This window comes from Bos grunniens, chromosome 6, assembly GCF_055505025.1.
Source record: "Bos grunniens cultivar Pamir isolate PY7600 chromosome 6, Bosgru_T2T1.0, whole genome shotgun sequence".
Classification (NCBI taxonomy): Eukaryota; Metazoa; Chordata; class Mammalia; order Artiodactyla; family Bovidae; genus Bos; species Bos grunniens.
In genome coordinates, this window is record NC_141170.1 from 3,115,014 (window position 1) to 3,132,312 (window position 17,299).

Sequence of the window (17,299 nt, forward strand, 5' to 3'; positions counted from 1 at the left end):
CTTTTTTGTACAGTTCTTCTGTGTATTCTTGCCACCTCTTCTTAAAATCTTCTGCTCCTGTTAGGTCTGAGAGGGTAACAGGCAGGAAGGCCAGGGTCTCCAAACGGAGGAAATAGCCTGCAAGTGTCAGACATTTTTATCTCTCTTAAGCGGCAGGAGGAAACAAACTAGTGATATTTTTTCTTCTCTATACAAATTTAAAAGGTTTCTCTTAAAATACTGTGTTGCCATACTAACACCTGGTTTCACCTGAAGTTAACTATTCTCAAACATAGAGATGACCAATGCCTTTTCCTTATGGGAATGTCTGTCTTAAGCTATGCTAATGTGCTATGCATTTACCCCAGACTCTGTCTTCAAGTCGGTTCCGCCTCTTGGCTCAGAACCTACTTGACAAACCAGTATGTTATGCTCAGATATTGTTCCCCTAATCTCTGTAAATGAAACTATTTGTATGGTGGTCTGCCCTTCTTCAAGATTCAAGTTAATCATTTTATGGCCCAGGATAAACCATTTGGTGCCAAGATTATCCCAAAATGCATCTTATGGGTGAGGGGTCTGGTGCTATTCTGAGTTTTAAGACATTCCTTTCTTTCATTAACAGACTGCTAGTGACTGTATAACATCCAGCTGAAGACTAGCAGGGGGGTACTCTTTCTGCCCCCTTCTGATGCCTATGTCAGAAGCTTTCTCTATCTCCTTTATACTTTAATAAAACTTAATTACACAAAAGCTCTGAGCGATCAAGCCTCGTCTGTGGCCCCGAATTGAATTCTTCTCCTCCAGGGGCCAAGAATCCCGGCATCTTTGCGTGATTCAACAACAACCTTTCAGGTCCATACCACTTCTGTCCTTTATTGAGCCCACCTTTGCATGAAATGTTCCCTTGGTATCTCTAATTTTCTTGCATGTTTTGCTTTTTTTCCTTTGCATTGATCACTGAGGAAGGCTTTCTTATCCCTCCTTACTATTCTTTGGAACTCTGCATTCAAATAGGTATATCTTTCCTTTTCTCATTTGCTTTTCACTTCTCTTCTTTTCAGAGCTATTTGTAAGACCTCCTCAGACAGCCATTTTGCTTTTTGCATTTCTTTTTCTTGGGGATGGTTTTGATCCCTGTCTCCTGTACAATGTCACGAACCTCAGTCCATAGTTCATCAGGCACTCTGTCTATCAGATCTAGTCCCTTAAATCTATTTCTCACTTCCACTGTATAATCATAAGGGATTTGATTTAGGTCATACCTGAATGGTCTAGTGGTTTTCCCTACTTTCTTCAATTTCAGTCTGAATTTGGCGAAAAGGAGTTCATGATTAATACCCACTGGAGTGGATACCCTTTCCTTTCTCCAGGGGATATTCCTAACCCAGGGATGGAACCCGTGTCTCCCGCGTTGCAGGCTTTACCAGCTGAGCCACCAGGGAAGCCCGCATGGCCGCCTTCCTGGGACCTCCCCGCGGCCCGTCCTGTCCAGAATCCCTGGGGTCCGGTCCCCTCCCTGGTTGGCGGTGCTGCTTGGCCTGCGTTTGGCAGTGAGTGTGCTTTGGATGTCTCTTGGTGGGACTCAGTGGACTTGGAGACTTTTTTGGGCGGTGGTGAGGTAGGGAGACAGGACGGACTCACACACTTCTTGGGGTTGTTTTGAAGGGACCTGGGGGGGGAGAGATGCAGTGGGGACCGACATGGAGGAGCTACTTGGGGGAAGAGAGAGGGGGTTCTGTTTTGTCCAGGTTTTGTTAGCTGCTTCCTGGTAGAGCTGCCAGGGGATTGTGTGATCAGTGGAACAGAGTGTGAACTCTTCCGGTAGCTCAGCTGACCGTCACCTGCCAGGCCTCTGTGAGGGCTCTGGTGTCAGTCCCCTACCCTGGTTCATTTTGACCTCTGTTCCCCTCCACCCCATTGAGCACACCCATTCCCAGCTCCTGTTGAGTCCTTTGCTTTGTTGGCTGTTGTTGGTTCCTGCCACTATTTGGACACGTTAACCCTAAAGTCTCCTCCCAAACTCTGGCCACTTGTCCCTCTGTATCCCCTTCCTGCTTTGCCTCCCATCCACTTCCCTCACTGGGTCAGGATCCACAAAAGGGTTGTAGGGAAGGAGTCACCAAGTCACTGGGTTGGGACGGACCATGATGACTTGGTACCAAGTATGGTCCTGTTACAGCTTCCCTGGTGGCTCAGACGGTGGAGAATCTGCCTGCAATGTGGGAGATCTGGGTTTATTCCCTGTGTCTGGACCGTCCCTGGAGGAGGGCATGGCAACCCATTCCAGTATTCTTGCTTGTAGAGTTCCATGGACAGAGGAGACTGGCAGATTATATAGTCTGTGGGGTTGCAGAGTGGGACCCAACTGAGCGACTTTCACTCCTACTCACCTGCATGACTTCCCTGGTGGCTCAGATGGTAAAGCGTCTGCCTAAAATGCGGGAGACCCGGGTTCAATCCCTGGGTTGCGAAGATCTCCTGGAGAAGGAAATGGCAACCCACTCCAATATTCTTGCCTGGAAAAATCCCATGGACGGAGGAGCCTGGTAGGCTCCTGGGGTCACACAGAGTTGGACACGACTGAGCGACTTCACTTTCCTTCTTCCACTTTCACCTACGTGGACCTGTCACGAGAGCCGGGACCACAAGCAGCAGCCTTCTTCCCCAGAGTAAAACTACATCAAGTAGTAGGTGGCTGAGAATGGCAATGGGAAGGAGTTAAGACTCCAGTAAGGCTTTGTATGTGATGCACATACAAAGGCCTGAAGCTTTGATCTTCTTGGCAAATGTTACAGGCATGAGTCAATGAAGAAAAAAATTTTTTAATTTTTTTTCTTTCTTGGGCTGCTCCAGGCCTTAGTTCTGTCATGTAGGATCTTTCACTGGGGCCCATGGGCTCCCTCGTGGTGGCACGAGGCCTCTGGAGCACTCAGACTCAGTATTTGTAGCACTAATGTGAAGTCAAGTGGGCCTTAGGAAGCATTACTATGAACAAAGCTAGTGGAGGTGATGGAATTCCAGTTGAGCTATTTCAAATTCTAAAAGATGATGTTGTGAAAGTGCTGCACTCAATATGCCACCAAATTAGGAAAACTCAGCAGTGGCCACAGGACTGGAAAAGGTCTGTTTTCATTCCAATCCCAAAGAAAGGCAATGCCAAAGAATGCTCAAACTACCGCACAATTGCACTCATCTCACATGCTAGTAAAGTAATGCTCAAAATTCTCCAAGCCAGGCTTCAGCAATATGTGAACCGTGAACTTCCTGACGTTCAAGCTGGTTTTAGAAAAGGCAGAGGAACCAGAGATCAAATTCCCAACATCCATTGGATCATGGAAAAAGCAAGAGAGTTCCAGAAAAGCATCTATTTCTGCTTTATTGACTATGCCAAAGCCTTTGACTGTGTGGATCACAATAAACTGTAGAAAATTCTGAGAGAGATGGGAATACCAGACCACCTGATCTGCCTCTTGAGAAACCTGTATGCAGGTCAGGAAGCAACAGATAGAACTGGACATGGAACAACAGACTGGTTCCAAATAGGAAAAGGAATACATCAAGGCTGTATATTGTCACCCTGCTTATTTAACTTATACACAGAGTACATCATGAGAAACGCTGGACTGCAAGAAACACAAGCTGGAATCAAGATTGCCGGGAGAAATATCAATAACCTCAGATATGCAGATGACACCACCCTTATGGCAGAAAGTGAAGAGGAACTCAAAAGCCTCTTGATGAAGGTGAAAGTGGAGAGTGAAAAAGTTGGCTTAAAGCTCAACATTCAGAAAACGAAGATCATGGCATCTGGTCCCATCACTTTATGGGAAATAGATGGGGAAACAGTGGAAACAGTGGCATACTGTATTTTTCTGGGCTCCAAAATCACTGCAGATGGTGATTGCAGCCATGAAATTAAAAGACGCTTACTCCTTGGAAGGAAAGTTATGACCAACCTAGACAGCATATTCAAAAGCAGAGACATTACTTTGCCAACAAAGGTCCATATAGTCAAGGCTATGGTTTTCCCAGTGGTCATGTATGGATGTGAGAGTTGGACTGTGAAGAAAGGTGAGAGCCAAAGAATTGATGCTTTTGAACTGTGGTGTTGGAGAAGACTCTTGAGAGTCCCTTGGACTGCAAGGAGATCCAACCAGTCCATCCTAAAGGAAATCAGTCCTGAATATTCATTGGAAGGACTGATATTGAAACTGAAACTCCAATACTTTGGCCACCTCATGCGAAGAGTTGACTCATTTGAAAAGACCCTGATTCTGGGAGGGATTGGGGTCAGAGGAGAAGGGGATGACAGAGGATGAGATGGCTGGATGGCATCACGGACTCAATGGACATGAGCTTGAGTAAACTCCAGGAGTTGGTGATGCACAAGGAGGCCTGGTGTGCTGCAGTCCATGGGGTCACAAAGAGTGGGACAGGACTGAGCGACTGAAATGACTGAGTGACTGACCCACTTCAGTATTCTGGCCTGGAGAATTCCAGAGAATTCCTGGAGAAGGGAAAGGCTACCAGCTCCTCCAGGCTTCTTGGGTTTCCCTGCTGGCTCAGCTGGTAAAGAATCCTCCTGCAAAGCGGGAGAGCTGGGTTCCATCCCTGGGTTGGGAAAATCCCCTGGAAAAGGGAAAGGCTACCCACTCCAGTATTCTGGCCCGGAGAATTCTGGCCTGGTTGCAAAGAGTCGGAAAGGACTGAGCGACTTTCAGTTTCATTTTCCAGCAGCCTGGGCTCGCCCAGGCGTCCTGCGTTTCCTGCGTAACAGGGCGCAGCGGGGGCCGCGATGACGTCAGGCCCGGGGACGACCCGGAAGGCCTGTCTGCGGCTGCGCGCGCGCGCGCCCTCTCCTGCCTCTAGGATCTGGGTGGATCTCCACCGGACCAACGTTGGGAGCCTGTGGTGTGTTCGCTGGGCCCTGCGGTGGCCGTGATCGTAGAGTCTGGCGACATCTGAAGGTCCAGTCCGCCTTTGCCCAGAGGGTACGCGGGGGCGGCGCGTGCAATGGTTGGGGTGGGGTGGGGGCCCAACCGCGTCTTCTTGCTGAACTGCTGGGCGCAGAGGCTGCGAGGGTCGGCGGCCGGGGGGGTAAACCCGCGAGATGTATCAAGGAGTTCAGACACTTGTCCCCTGAGGTCAGGGGACAGCTGTCACCTAGCGGCGGGAGCATGGTCGGGTCTGCATGTTAGGGCCCCTTCTGAAATTGTCTGAAAGCGACTGTTGCGCCCCCCAAATGGTATAGATGCCTCCCCCGCCCCAAATGGTATAGACGTTCCCTCCGTGCCTGGAACTGCTCTAGGTGCCCCGGTGAGTGGTAACAGCCTTCTGGCCATGCAGGATCAGCTTTGCCCGTGTTTCACCACCCCAGGCAGGTGCAGTGACTTTGCCGAGTTGGCGCCACGCCTAAGCTCTGTAGCTGGGATCTGGCGCCAGGCGTCTGGCTTCAGATGCCTGTGTGTAGGATCATGCAGTGATGTCGGCGGCTGCAGGTGGCCTTTGAAGGCTTAGGATTCTGGAGTTTGGACCGAGGTCGTTAAGGCCCTGCACAATCAACTGACACATTGACCTTTACACCTGGAAAGTGAGAGTACAGATTGTGCTGGGGTTCCTAGCATCTGGGAGTCCGCTACTCCACCCACACTCAGTATTTGCTCAATACCTGGAGGTTGTTGTAAGATTTCTTGGGCTCAAAGAGAAAGGATAGGATTTGTTCAGTATTAGAGAGGAGCAGTGAGAGAGGGGCTTGGTAACTAACTGGTTTCTGGGACAGGGCGGGGGGCGGGGGGGATGGGGTGGGGAGAGAACTTGAGGGCTGGCACTTGGGTTTATACATCAACTAACTGTATAAAAAATGTTTTATAGTTTTCTGAGTATAAGTTTTACACTTCTTTTGTTGAATTTATTTCCAAGTATTTTTATTATTTTTGATGCTGTTATAGATAGAATTGTTTTCTTAATTTCATTTTTGAGTTGTTTACCGTTAGTGTATAGAAATCAGCTGAGTTTTGCTCCCTGATCTTGTCCCCTGCAAACTGGCTAGACTGATTTATTAATTCTAATAGTTTTTTAGTGGATTCCTTAGGAATTTCTGTACAAAATCATGTCATCTGCAGAGAGAGATAGGTTTCTAATCTGGATGCCTTTTATATCATTTCTTGCTTAATTGCATTGGCTAGCACCTCCGGTACAGTGTTGACTGGAAGTGGTAGAGTGGACATCCTTGTCTTGTTCCTAATTTTAGGGGAAAGGCATTCAATCTTTTATATTTAAGGACAAGGATAGCTAGAGGGTTTTCGTAGATGTTTTTTATCAGGTTCAATAGTTTTATCAAAGTATTTCTAGTTTGTTGAGTTTTTATCATGAAAGGGTGCCTGGTTCTGTCTCATGCTTTTCTTCATCTGTTGATATGATCATGTACTTTTTGTCTATCTGTTTTGTTGATATGCTGTATTACATGAACTGATTTTCAAATGTTGAGTCAACCTTACATTCCTGGGATATATTTCACGTGGTGGTGATATATAATCTTTTAATATGTTGCTGGATTCACTTTGCAAGGTTTTTTGAGGATTTTTACTTTTATATTCACGAGGGATATTAGTCTGCAGTTTTCTTGTCATACCTTTGGTTTGGTTTCAATGTAATGCTGGCTTAATGGAGCACTTTATAGGTGTGTTCCCTCCTCTTCTATTTTTTTTTTTTTTGTAAGAGTGCATAAATTTTAATTTTTCTTCTTTAAATATTTGGTAGAATTCACATTGGAAGCCCTCTGGCTTTTCTTTGTGGGTGTTGATTCCTAATTCAGTCTCATCTTCATGGATCCGATCACGTATTCTGTTTCTCCTTCAGTGTCGTCTTTATGGATCCGATCACGTGTTCCATTTCTCCATGAGTCAGTTTTGGTAGATTGTGTCTTTCTGGGAACTTGTCAGTTTCACGGAAGTTATCTAACTTATTGGCATACAGTTCATAGTATTCCCTTAGAATCCTTTTTATTTCTTTAAGGTTGGTAGTAATAGTCCATCTTTGGTCCCTCAAGTTAATAATTTGTGTTTTCCCTCTTTTTTTTTTACTGGGTCAATCAAGCTAAAAGTCTGTCAATCTTGTCAGTCTTTTCAATGAACCAACGTTTGTTTTTGTCCATTTTCTGATTTCTAGTCCATACACTTTGCTCTAATCTTTTGTCTGTTTCCTTTCTGCTTGCTCTGGATTTAGTCTGTGGTTCTTTCTCAGCATCTTTTTTAAAATATATATATATATACTCGTTTTTGGTTGTGCGTCTCTTAGTTGCGGCATTTGGGATCTAGCTCCCTGACTGGGAATTGAACCCATTTTCCTTACACCAGGAGCACGGAGTCTTAGCCACTGGACCGCCAGGGAAGCTCTCTCAGCATCTTAAAGTGGTTGCTAAAGAGCTTGCCCAGGGCTTGTGTTCTGCAGAGTTCAGATCCCTCTTCTGCCACTTCTCAGTGGTGGGAGCTTGCAAAAGACAGCGAGCTTCTCTGAACTGGGGTTCTTGCATCTTTTGAGAGGGACAATAGTTCTCGGCCCACAGTTTAAGGGATGAAATAAGCTTCTGTCTGTTGAGGGCACAGTCACTTTCACACAAAATGAAAAAGTCGCTCAGTCGTGTCCAACTCTTTGCGATTTCATGGACTGTCGCCCGCCAGGCTTCAGATGGAGTTCTCTAGGCCAGAATACTGGAGTGGGTGGCCATTCCCTCCTCCAGGTGATCTTCCCAACCCAGGGTTGGAATCCATTCCCTTCTCCAGGGGATCTTTCTAGCCCAGGGATCGAACCCAGGTCTCTTGCACTGCAGGTGGATTCTTTATTCTCTGAGCCACCAGGGAAGCCCTCTGACACACATGCAGGTCTTCAAATGTGCCCTGCGGATCTTTCCCCTCTCGCCCAGAAGACACAAGGGTCTCACCAGCAAGAGGGACCACTTTTCCATCGTGTGCCAACAGTGTTGACCATCATGCTCAGAGTTCGACCTCCCAGACTATCCTAATGTTTAACTACGGGATGTAAATGTTCTCATGAACCTTAAAGAGTTGCCCTGGGGGTCCAAGCCAGGACTCTGCTCTCCGGGTGTCTCTCTAGGTCTCTTTGTTCACAAGCCCCTCCCATCCCTGCCTTCATTGACCCAGACACTTGTAAAGGAGCTAGTCTGCTCAGTGAATTCCAGAATGATCCTTTGGCCAAGAGAGCTAGGTTGCTTTGTTAGTGGGAATCCAGATGCTTCTGTGTCAAGCAGAGTGACAGACTCTGCAGACGTCCCCCGCCCAGGTGGGCTCAAGGGGACTCCAGGGGTGTGGCTGGAGCAGGCCGGCCAGCACTGGCTGGACTCCGGGGTGAGGCTTCCCAGGCTGCGGGGCTGGTGGCCCTGGGCCGGTGAGGCGTCCTCTGGCCATGCTGAGAGCTTCACAGCCCCGGCCACAGGGCTGCCCTTTGCCCCCGTCTGACTCCTGGTCACCTCAGTGCAGGAGCGGAACCCAGAGCATGCGCCTCACTCCCCCTCCTGGGAGAGTGGACGCCAGCTGTGCAGGGCCGTTCCAACTGCCCTCCCTTTATGATCAGAGCTTGTCTGTCTGTCTGTCACATCTCGCGGCGTGTCTGCCCTTGTTGGTGATGGCGTGAGAAGGACACGCACTGACTTGGGTTGCGTGTCTGCACAGGTGGTGGCTGGGAGTGATGGCGCCCCTCAGGGAGAGCAGCGGTGACCCCGTGCTGCCGGACCCGCCCCAGGGGCCCCTGCACGTGGCCCGCGCCCGCGCTTCATTCCCCTGGAAGGAGCTGGCGCTGTTCTGGGAGGGCGAAGACACGCTGCGCTTCAAGGTGAGGCTGGGCTGGTGGCCGCTGGGCGCCTCGCTGGCACGCGGGGAGGGGGCTCTGCTGGGCTTCTGGTTCATCTGCAGAAAGATGGAGCCCGGAATGAATGGACACAGGCTGGGCTTCCTAAGCCTGGTGCTCTCTGCTCTCCCCTGAGAAGCCCTCTCATCTCTGTCCCTGTGTTTCTGGGTTAGACTGCCCACCAGAGGCAGCCCGTGGCCTTGAGGAAACCATATAAGTCAGAGCTTAGTGAAAAAATTCTGTATTTTGCCTCCAAATCCGCTATTCCCCGCCTGCCGCATTTCCAGAAAGCCATCTTCTCGGCTTTGGAGAACGACCCCCTCTTCGCCCATCCCCGTGGCAGCCGGCTCTCGGTGGAGAAGTACCAGGAGCTGAACTTCCTGCGCTGTAAGAGGGTCTTCGAGTACGACTTCCTCCCCGTCGGGGACATGCTGGACAGCCTGCCGAGGGTCCTGGCACTGATCGAATGCCTGGGCATGTACGACTGGTCCCTGGCCGTCAAGTTCTTCCTGCATGTGCTGGTGAGTCATCCCGGGAGAGGGGAGGAGTGGAGAGGGGGCCGCTCTCACCCCGTGCCCCGGGGCTGAACAGTGCTCTGTCCTCTGAACCTGAGATACACTTGGGAGTTGCCTTTGTGGTTCCTGGTTGGCAGCGTTTGCCCGCTTTGTGAGACTTAATGCATTTGGGAAGTGTTCATTTAAAGAGATTTCTAGAAAATGATAAAGGAAACGAGACAGAGGGACTTCCCTGCTGGTCCAGTGGCTAAGACTCCGCGTTCTCAGTGCATGGGGCCCTGAGTCTCATGGCTGGTCAGAAACTAGATTCCCGCAAGCCGCAACTAAGAGTTTGCGTGCTGCACCGAAATAAAGAAAGAAAAAGAGAGAGAGAAAAAAGAAATTTTATGCAAAACAAAAGCAGAGATGAAAATACGTAGGTAGACCTCGTGACTTGTAATGAGAAGCCCAGTTTTTCTCAGCTGTTTATGCAGACTTGCACACGTCAGTCCTTGAATGACGCACTGCGGTTAAAACTCCATAGAAATAGCAGCTCTGGGACTTTTATAAATGGAAGGAAGGGAAGGAGGGAAAATAGGTCAAAGGTGAGGCCTGTGTTTCCGCCTCTTCGATATGCGGGTGGAGATGAACTTGGGAAGGTGGTGTCGTCTACATGCTGTCTGAAGGAAAGGTGGGCTCACCTTGCCCATCCCACACTCTCGCCCCCCACCCAACTCCCACCTCCTTGCTGTTCACGGACTATCTCCTGGTCCTGTTCAGCGCGTGTTAATGGCTTGCAACGAGGACCTGGGTCTTGTGACTCCGTGAGCCCAAGGCCAGGCAGCTGAGTCCAGGGGCTGTCCTGGGCCGTGGACCCCAGTGCTGCTTTGTCTTGGAAGCTGGAGCTCTTGCTGGGGGCTGGTGTGGTGCCGGGGTGTGGTGTTTGTGTGTGTGTGTGTGTGTGTGTGTGTGTGTCGGGGTGGGGAGTGGGGTAAAGTCCCAGGGTGGCAGCAGCCTTAGCTTCCCCCTGTTTCCATGGTGATGTTGTATTTTCAGACTTTTGGATCGGCCATTTACAGCTCTGGTTCTGAACGGCACCTCAAGTACCTTCCAAAGATCTTCAGTTTGGAGGTTAGCTGGTGCTCGTGGGTCCTCGGGTCCTGTTATGTGTTCTTCCTGGAGATGTGTGGAGAGGGCACCCTGCCGCAGAGGGTCTCCAGGTGGGGGGCCGCTCCTCCTCTCATGCTGTTCTGGGGCTGCTCACCAAATAGTTCATGCTGTTCTTTCCCAAACTGGGGTGTGCTGGATTCCCAGCACGATAGGAGCTGAGCTTTTTCTTATCGAGGAAGCGCCTTCCTTTTCTTCTGACGCCTGAGAGCTGCTCTTAGCCACTGTGCTGACTTAGAGAGACCCCAGCAGCCCACCTGCCAGCTGCCCTCCCGGGCGGGAGCTGCAGCCAGCATCTCGCACAGCAGGCTGGCTCAGTGAGCCCGCTGGGCATCAGGCAGGAAATGGAGACTTGGGGCTTTGCTCGGTGGTCTAGGCCGTAAAGGAAGCCCGGTGGCAGGGTCCCTCCAGGAAGGTGCAGAGAGGACCTTTTCACCTGACCTCATTTTGTGTTTCCATGCTAGATTTTTGGATGTTTTGCTCTGACGGAAGTGAGTCATGGGAGTAACACCAAGGGCATACGCACGACTGCTCACTACGACCCCAGCACCCAGGTAGGTGATACTCGCCCTTCTGTCTCCAGGCTTCGAGCATGTGAAACATGGTGTTGTCACATAATTAGACCAAGAAGCCTGGCTCTTGCCTAAGTGCACACCGAGATCCATCACGCTATGAACAGTAGAGCGTAGGAGATAAAGGCTGTGAGCGGTGAAACCTGGTCATACCTAGAAGCCGCTGAGGTTTGGATTGGGCTAGGACATGGAAGCGTGAGGGCGCAGCTGTCTTTCTATAAAATCTGTTTGTTTACCAGGTTTGTTTGCGTGCAATTAGGGAGCGGTGCCCGCTGCTCTCGTTTTATAGGACAAACAAGGAAGGTTCGACTTGACCCTCGTCCGTCTCTAGCAGCCTGTCTGGTGCCAGGCTCTCTGGACAGCAGCCCAGCCCCTCTGGTCCTGGGGCCACTCCTGCACCCGTGGGCTCTCCGTGGTACCTGTGTGGTTGGCCCCCCTCCCTGCGCTGTGCACTGAAGGCTGCTCTGTGCAGGCTCGCTCCTTAGTGCCGTGGGGACCCGGCAGTCCTCGGGGAGGGTGCTCTAGAGGAGGCCCGTCCATCGGACCTGGCAGTCCTCGGGGAGGGAACACGTATTCTGTGAGCAGACAGGAGCGTGGTATGTCAGCTGGTCTGTGCTGTGGAGGGCAGCGGGGGGCGGGGGAGAGGGTGGGGCGTGCGGGGGACCTGTGGCTTCTGCCACTCCCCGTCCTGCGGCCCCTCTCCCATCACTGGCGTCGGGCTCCTTGGCCCCCACCTCTCCCAAATGGCCACATCCTCCTGCCCCTTCCTCACGGGTCCAGTGTCTGCGGCCCTTCCCCCAACTGGTCCATGTGGTTTTGCCGAGTTGCATGCAGCAGGGTGAAGCCTTGCCCCGTGTGTCTGCTCACCATGAGTTTATTCATGGGACAGGTGGGCTGTGTGTACTGGGGGCACTGTGGGCAGGGGGCTCAAGAGGATGAACCGGAGAAGCCCCTGGAAGAACAGGGGCGGTGGGGGCGTGGGTCGCAGTGTGCGCCCTCCAGGCTGCTGGGGGTGCCTGGGAGCAGAGGCGGGGGTCCGCCACACCCCAGGGGCTGAGAGCGAGGTGTGTGGCCTCTTGGTATCCTTGTTGTTCAGTCGCTCAGTCGTGTCCGACTCTGTGACCCCACGGACTGCAGCACGCCCGGCCTCCCTGTCCATCACCAACTCCCGGAGCATGCTCAAACTCATGTCCATTGAGTCAGTGATGCCATCCAACCATCTCATCCTCTGTCGTCCCCTTCTCCTCCTGCCTTGAATCTTTCCCAGCATCAGAGTCTTTTCCAGCAAGTCAGCTCTTCGCATCAGGCTGCCAAAGTATTGGAGCTTCAGCTTCAGTATCAGTCCTTCCAATGAGTATTCAGGGTTGATTTCCTTTAGGGTTCACTGCCTTGATCTCCGGAGAAGGCAATGGCACCCCACTCCAGTACTCTTGCCTGGAAAACCCCGTGGATGGAGGAGCCTGGTAGGCTGCATGCAGTTCAAAGGGTCGCCAAGAGTCGGACATGACTGAGCGACTTCACTGTTACTTTTCGCTTTCGTGCACTGGAGAAAGAAATGGCAACCCACTCCAGTATTCTTGACTGGAGAATCCCTGGGACGGGGCAGCCTGGTGGGCTGCCTTCTATGGGGTCATACAGAGTCTGACACGACTGAAGTGACTTAGCAGCAGTAGCCCAGCAGCCTTGATCTCCTTGCAGTCCAAGGGACTGTTGTTTAAGCCATGAGATATCTTTATATGCACCCGGGTCTTTCTGGCTCTCAGCCTTTCTTTTCGCTCAGCTCGCTGGTGTCCCTGGGCTCTCAGTGCTGGGCTAGGGGATGGGGAGGCCCTTCCTGACTCTGCAGAGGGAGGGTGGTACCTCCATGGCCTCGGGGCCTGGGTGAAACTCAGTTACCTGCGAGGCTGTTGCTTCTGACTCTCCTCCTCTTGGCGTTGGTCCTTAAATGAAGATCAGCTGAGGTTAGGAGCCCCGAGCCTCCCGCAGGCTGTTTGCTGAGCACCCTACTGTGTACTCAACACTGCTGCTAGAGACAGCTCCTGGCCACTAACATGCCGGTGGGACTCTTATGCTGGAGGGGAGACGCAGTCCTGTCAGCAGCACGGAACTTTTATGCTGGAGGGGAGACACAGTCCTGTCACCAGCGGGGAGAAACTGGCTGGGCCAGGGGCTGTGGGGCAGGGATGGGATGGGACCGGCATGACCCATCCCACCTGGGAGTGTCACTACCCGATGTCACTTCTGTTGAGTGACAAGTAGGAGATGCAGCGTCTCGATGGGGAGGAGAGAGCAGTGGTGTGCGCTCGAGGGAGCCAGCTGGCTGGGTGACGCCCACAAGCAGGTGGGACCTCCCTGGGAGCAGGCCTCAGCCCTGCTTCCCTCTGCTCCCTGCTGCCTCCCCAAGCCCCGGGCTGTGTCCTCAGGGGACCTGTCCCCTCCTGTCTGTTCCTTCTTTAATTCCTGTGTGCATCCACCCTGTGCTCCTGGACTCCCGGGGAGCTTGTTGGGGGACAGACAGGGTGGGCAAAGGAGCCAAACTTGGCGAATTGGCAGTGGGTGGGGGATGTAGGCAGGCGTGAAGCCAAGGAGGGGACCCCCGCTCCAATCTGTGCTTGGGGAAGGCTCGCTGAACGGTGAACTCGACTAGGGCGTTGGCAGCTTGGAGCTTTATGTGTGCTTTACTATTCGCATGTTGGTCATCGTCTTCCACAGGGAGGCTCTTCTTTAAGCCATAAGGCCCAGCATATGCTTTTTTTTTTTAAATGGGGTTCCCTTTGCCACACGGAAATAACCTTCCATCAGCTCTTACCTATACCTCCAAGGTTTCGAACAGAGAAGACTGAACGTGTCAAAGAGATGAAGACTCTAGTGTGCGGCAGTCTCTAACGTCCATTTTTTCCCTCGTGCAGGAATTCATCATTCATTCCCCCGATTTTGAAGCTGCCAAATTCTGGGTTGGCAACATGGGCAAGACCGCTACCCACGCAGTGGTGTTTGCTCAGCTGTACACGCCGGGGGGCCAGTGCCACGGGCTGCACCCCTTTCTCGTCCAGGTAGGGGCAGGTTTCACCCCTGGGGTGGGGAGGTCTGGCCACGTCCAGAGATGTTTTTATCACAGCTGGGGACAGGGGCGCTTCTGGCATTTCGGGGTGCAGACGCATGGTGCATACAGGTCAACACCCTGGAGCGCACAGGACACCCGCCCCCCCGCCCCCAGGAAGACCGATCAGCCCCATATGTGAGGTGCTGCCTCTGAGAAACCCCAACTCCAAGCTCATCTCGGGGAGAGCCTCCATCCTGCTGGATGGCAATGCCCAGGCTCTAGCAGCGGTCTGAGGGGCTGCAGAAGTTCCGAGATGAAGTCTGACTTGGGGGTTTTCGTGTAGCCCCCTCCCAGGTCACAAATAGAGCCGTGGCTGTTGGGGGTGCCTGGGACAGCCGGCTGGCCTGTCCCCCGCTGCCCAGGGCGGCTGCAGCGTCCACAGGCCTGGGTTGACTGGATACCGAATGAAACCCGGCTCCCGCCATCCCCAAACCCGTTCTGACATGTCTATTCTCTGAGACTGCTCTGACGGTGGGGAGGCTCTCGCGAGAAAAGAGGTGGGGAGGCTCTCGCGAGAGGAGAATTCGCGTCACGTACAAAGGCTTCGCAGGCGGTGCAGCAGTAAGGGGTCCGTCTGCCAGTGCCGGAGACGCAGGAGACGCGGGTTGGATCCCTGGGTCGGGAAGAAATGGCAACCCACTCCATTATTCTTGGCTGGAAAATTCCAAGCATAGAGGAGGCCTGCAGGCTATACGGTCCGTGGGGTCGCAAAGAGTCGGACACGACTCAGCGCGCACGGCTAGCCACGTGAAAGTGAACCATTCAGGGCACTGAGCGCGTTCTCCACGTCCTACTGTTCTGGTTTCAGAGCGTCTCCTCTTTAGGAGACGCCCACGCCCATGCCACACGCCCTCCCTGCCGCCCCCTGCCCAGGCCTGGCAGTCGCCTGGCTGCCTTCTGCCTCTGCCTCTGCCTCCGCCGGACGTTCTGCATGAAAGGAGTCACGCGCTACGTGACCCTTTCTGTCCGACCTCGTCCCCTTCGCCTGTGTTTGAAGTTCATCCACGTGGTGGCCGGTCCCAGAGCCCCCTTCCTTTCTGAGGCCGAATGACCCACTGTGGCTGGTCCACAGTTCGTGTATCCGTTCCTCCTCTGCTGGACGTTGGGTGCACTTCACCTTTGGGCTGTTGGGCGTGGTGTTACCGTCAGCGTTCATGAGCACTGTCTGTCTGTACGTGGGTCCTCAGTTTTTTGGGGGGCTGTTTGTACCCAGGAGAAGAATTGCACGGTCTTATGGTCACCCTGTGTTGAACTTTTTATTGAATCCCATACTGGTTGCTAGCATTTTAAACAACCCACCAGCAGGGCTGAGGGGTCTAGTTTTCCCGCATCCTCACCAGCACAGGTTATTATCAATTTTCTTTTTTTTTTTTCCGTAACCACCCTAGAGGTTATGAAGCAGTATCCGGTTGTGGTTTTGATTTGCATTTCCTTAATAACCAACAGTGTGGACCATATTTTCATGTTCCAATTGGCCATTTCTGTATCTTTTTGGTAGAAATGTCTGTTCAAATCCTTTGTCCTCTGGAACCAAGCAGGGATGGTGAAAGCAAAGGCTGTTTGCTCAGAGCTGGCTGAACTTGTGCTTGGCAGAGGCTCAGAGGCAGGCGGAGGACTGCACGAGCTTCCTAGTGGAGCAGAGGGTGGCTCAGGGTGCCTGGTGGGGGTTGGGGACCCAGTGAGAGCTGGGCACGGCTGCCAGAAGAAGGGGTATCCTGGGTGACTGGTCAGGTGGGGCCTTCTCCGATTGATTCTGTGTTGGAAGCAGGACAACAATTAGGGAGGCCATCAGTTATGAGTCCTGGCCAGTTGTCCGGGCCTTGCTGTGCAGCTCCCTGGGCTCTGCTGTGGGTTGAAGGTCAGAGTGCTGCTTTTCCTCGTGGTCTGATCATTGTCCGTGTGTGCATTGAGTCTCTTAGTTCATTCCTAGGTTGGGCATTTTTGTTGTTGTTGAGTCACGAGGGTTCTTTATGCACATTCAGCCTTCTCAGACAGATGATGTGCAAATGTTTCCTCTCATTCTGTAAGTATCTTCACTTTCTCAGTATCATCTTCTGTGCACTAGGGTTTGAATTCCATGACGTCCAGTTGATCCATTTCCTCCGATGCTCATGCCCTTATTTTCAGTTTATTTTGGCCACACCACATGGATTGTGGAATCTCAGTTCCCTGACCGGGGATTGAACCCCGTCCCTCAGCAGTGAATGTGCAGTCGTAACCACTGCACCACCAGGGAATTCCTTCGTGTTCTTAGTTTCCAATTTACAGTGATCACCGGCAGACCATGTGTATTTTTTGATACCTGAGGCCACCATATCCTGCTTCTGGAGTATAGATTTGTACCTGGAAACTGGACCCGAAGGCGGCGTCTTCCGGCGTTTCTGTCTCTAGACTGTGGAGCTGCGCGTGATGTTCTGTGTTCCCTTACGCGTTGCTCTCCAAACCCTCAGTGGGCATTGTCGCCCCTCCATCCGGCCCGTGCTCTCTGTGTACCTAGCGTGTCTCCTGTGCGGCCCTGAGGGCAGCATGAGTCCTGTGCTCGTGGAGTTCACCGTCTACTGGGAAAGAGAGGTGGGAACAAGTCATCAAAAAAACGGTGCTGACGGTAAAGAACCCGCCTGCCAGCGCAGGAGATGTAGGAGACACGGTTCGATCCCTGGGTCGGGAAGGGTCCCCTGGAGGAGGGCGTGGCAACCCACTCACTGTTCCCGCCTGGAGAGTCCCATGGACAGAGGAGCCTGGCGGGCTACAGCCCACGCGCTGGCAGAGTTGGACACGACTGAGAGACTCAACACACACCCCCCCGCGCACACACACGCTGTATGTCATTAGGTGATAGATGGAGGAGTGTAATTTGTTGAAAATGTAACAATTAGTTTAACGCGCTGTAGTGACTTACACTCTCCAGGTACTAACACTCGTTTCTCTTCTTTTCTTTTTTCTGTAGCAGGAGACAGATTTATTACCTTATGTCCAAGATGTCATCAATTGTAAAATACACAGTTGGTTAGAAAACAGCTTTTTGAGAGAGGGGGGAAGCAGCCTCGTTAATGGACCCATCAGTTTTAAGACATATTCTGATTGATTAAAGTGGGAGCGAGTGTATGTCTTACAGTGGA

General features: G+C 52.0%; 1 protein-coding gene across 19 annotated transcripts in view; it reads left to right on the forward strand.

Moving 5' to 3' along the window:
* The first annotated feature begins 4,864 nt into the window (after positions 1–4,864).
* The window catches only part of ACOX3 (acyl-CoA oxidase 3, pristanoyl), a 49,320-nt gene continuing 36,885 nt past the window's right edge, over positions 4,865–17,299 (forward strand). For 15 of the 19 annotated variants that reach the window (XR_015166060.1, XR_015166061.1, XR_015166065.1 and 12 more), the window contains exons 1-6: positions 4,865–4,973; positions 8,670–8,829; positions 9,132–9,365; positions 10,395–10,469; positions 10,970–11,059; positions 13,987–14,130. Coding sequence is in view for 7 of the 19 variants with exons in the window: in XM_086407419.1 (XP_086263545.1) it covers positions 8,686–8,829; positions 9,132–9,365; positions 10,395–10,469; positions 10,970–11,059; positions 13,987–14,130 (687 nt within the window). In the remaining 12 variants the exon portion in view is untranslated. Of the gene's footprint in view, positions 4,974–8,669; positions 8,830–9,131; positions 9,366–10,394; positions 10,559–10,969; positions 11,060–13,986; positions 14,131–17,299 lie in introns of all 19 variants that reach the window. The other 4 variants (XR_015166067.1, XM_086407427.1, XM_086407426.1 and 1 more) reach the window with 1 other exon arrangement.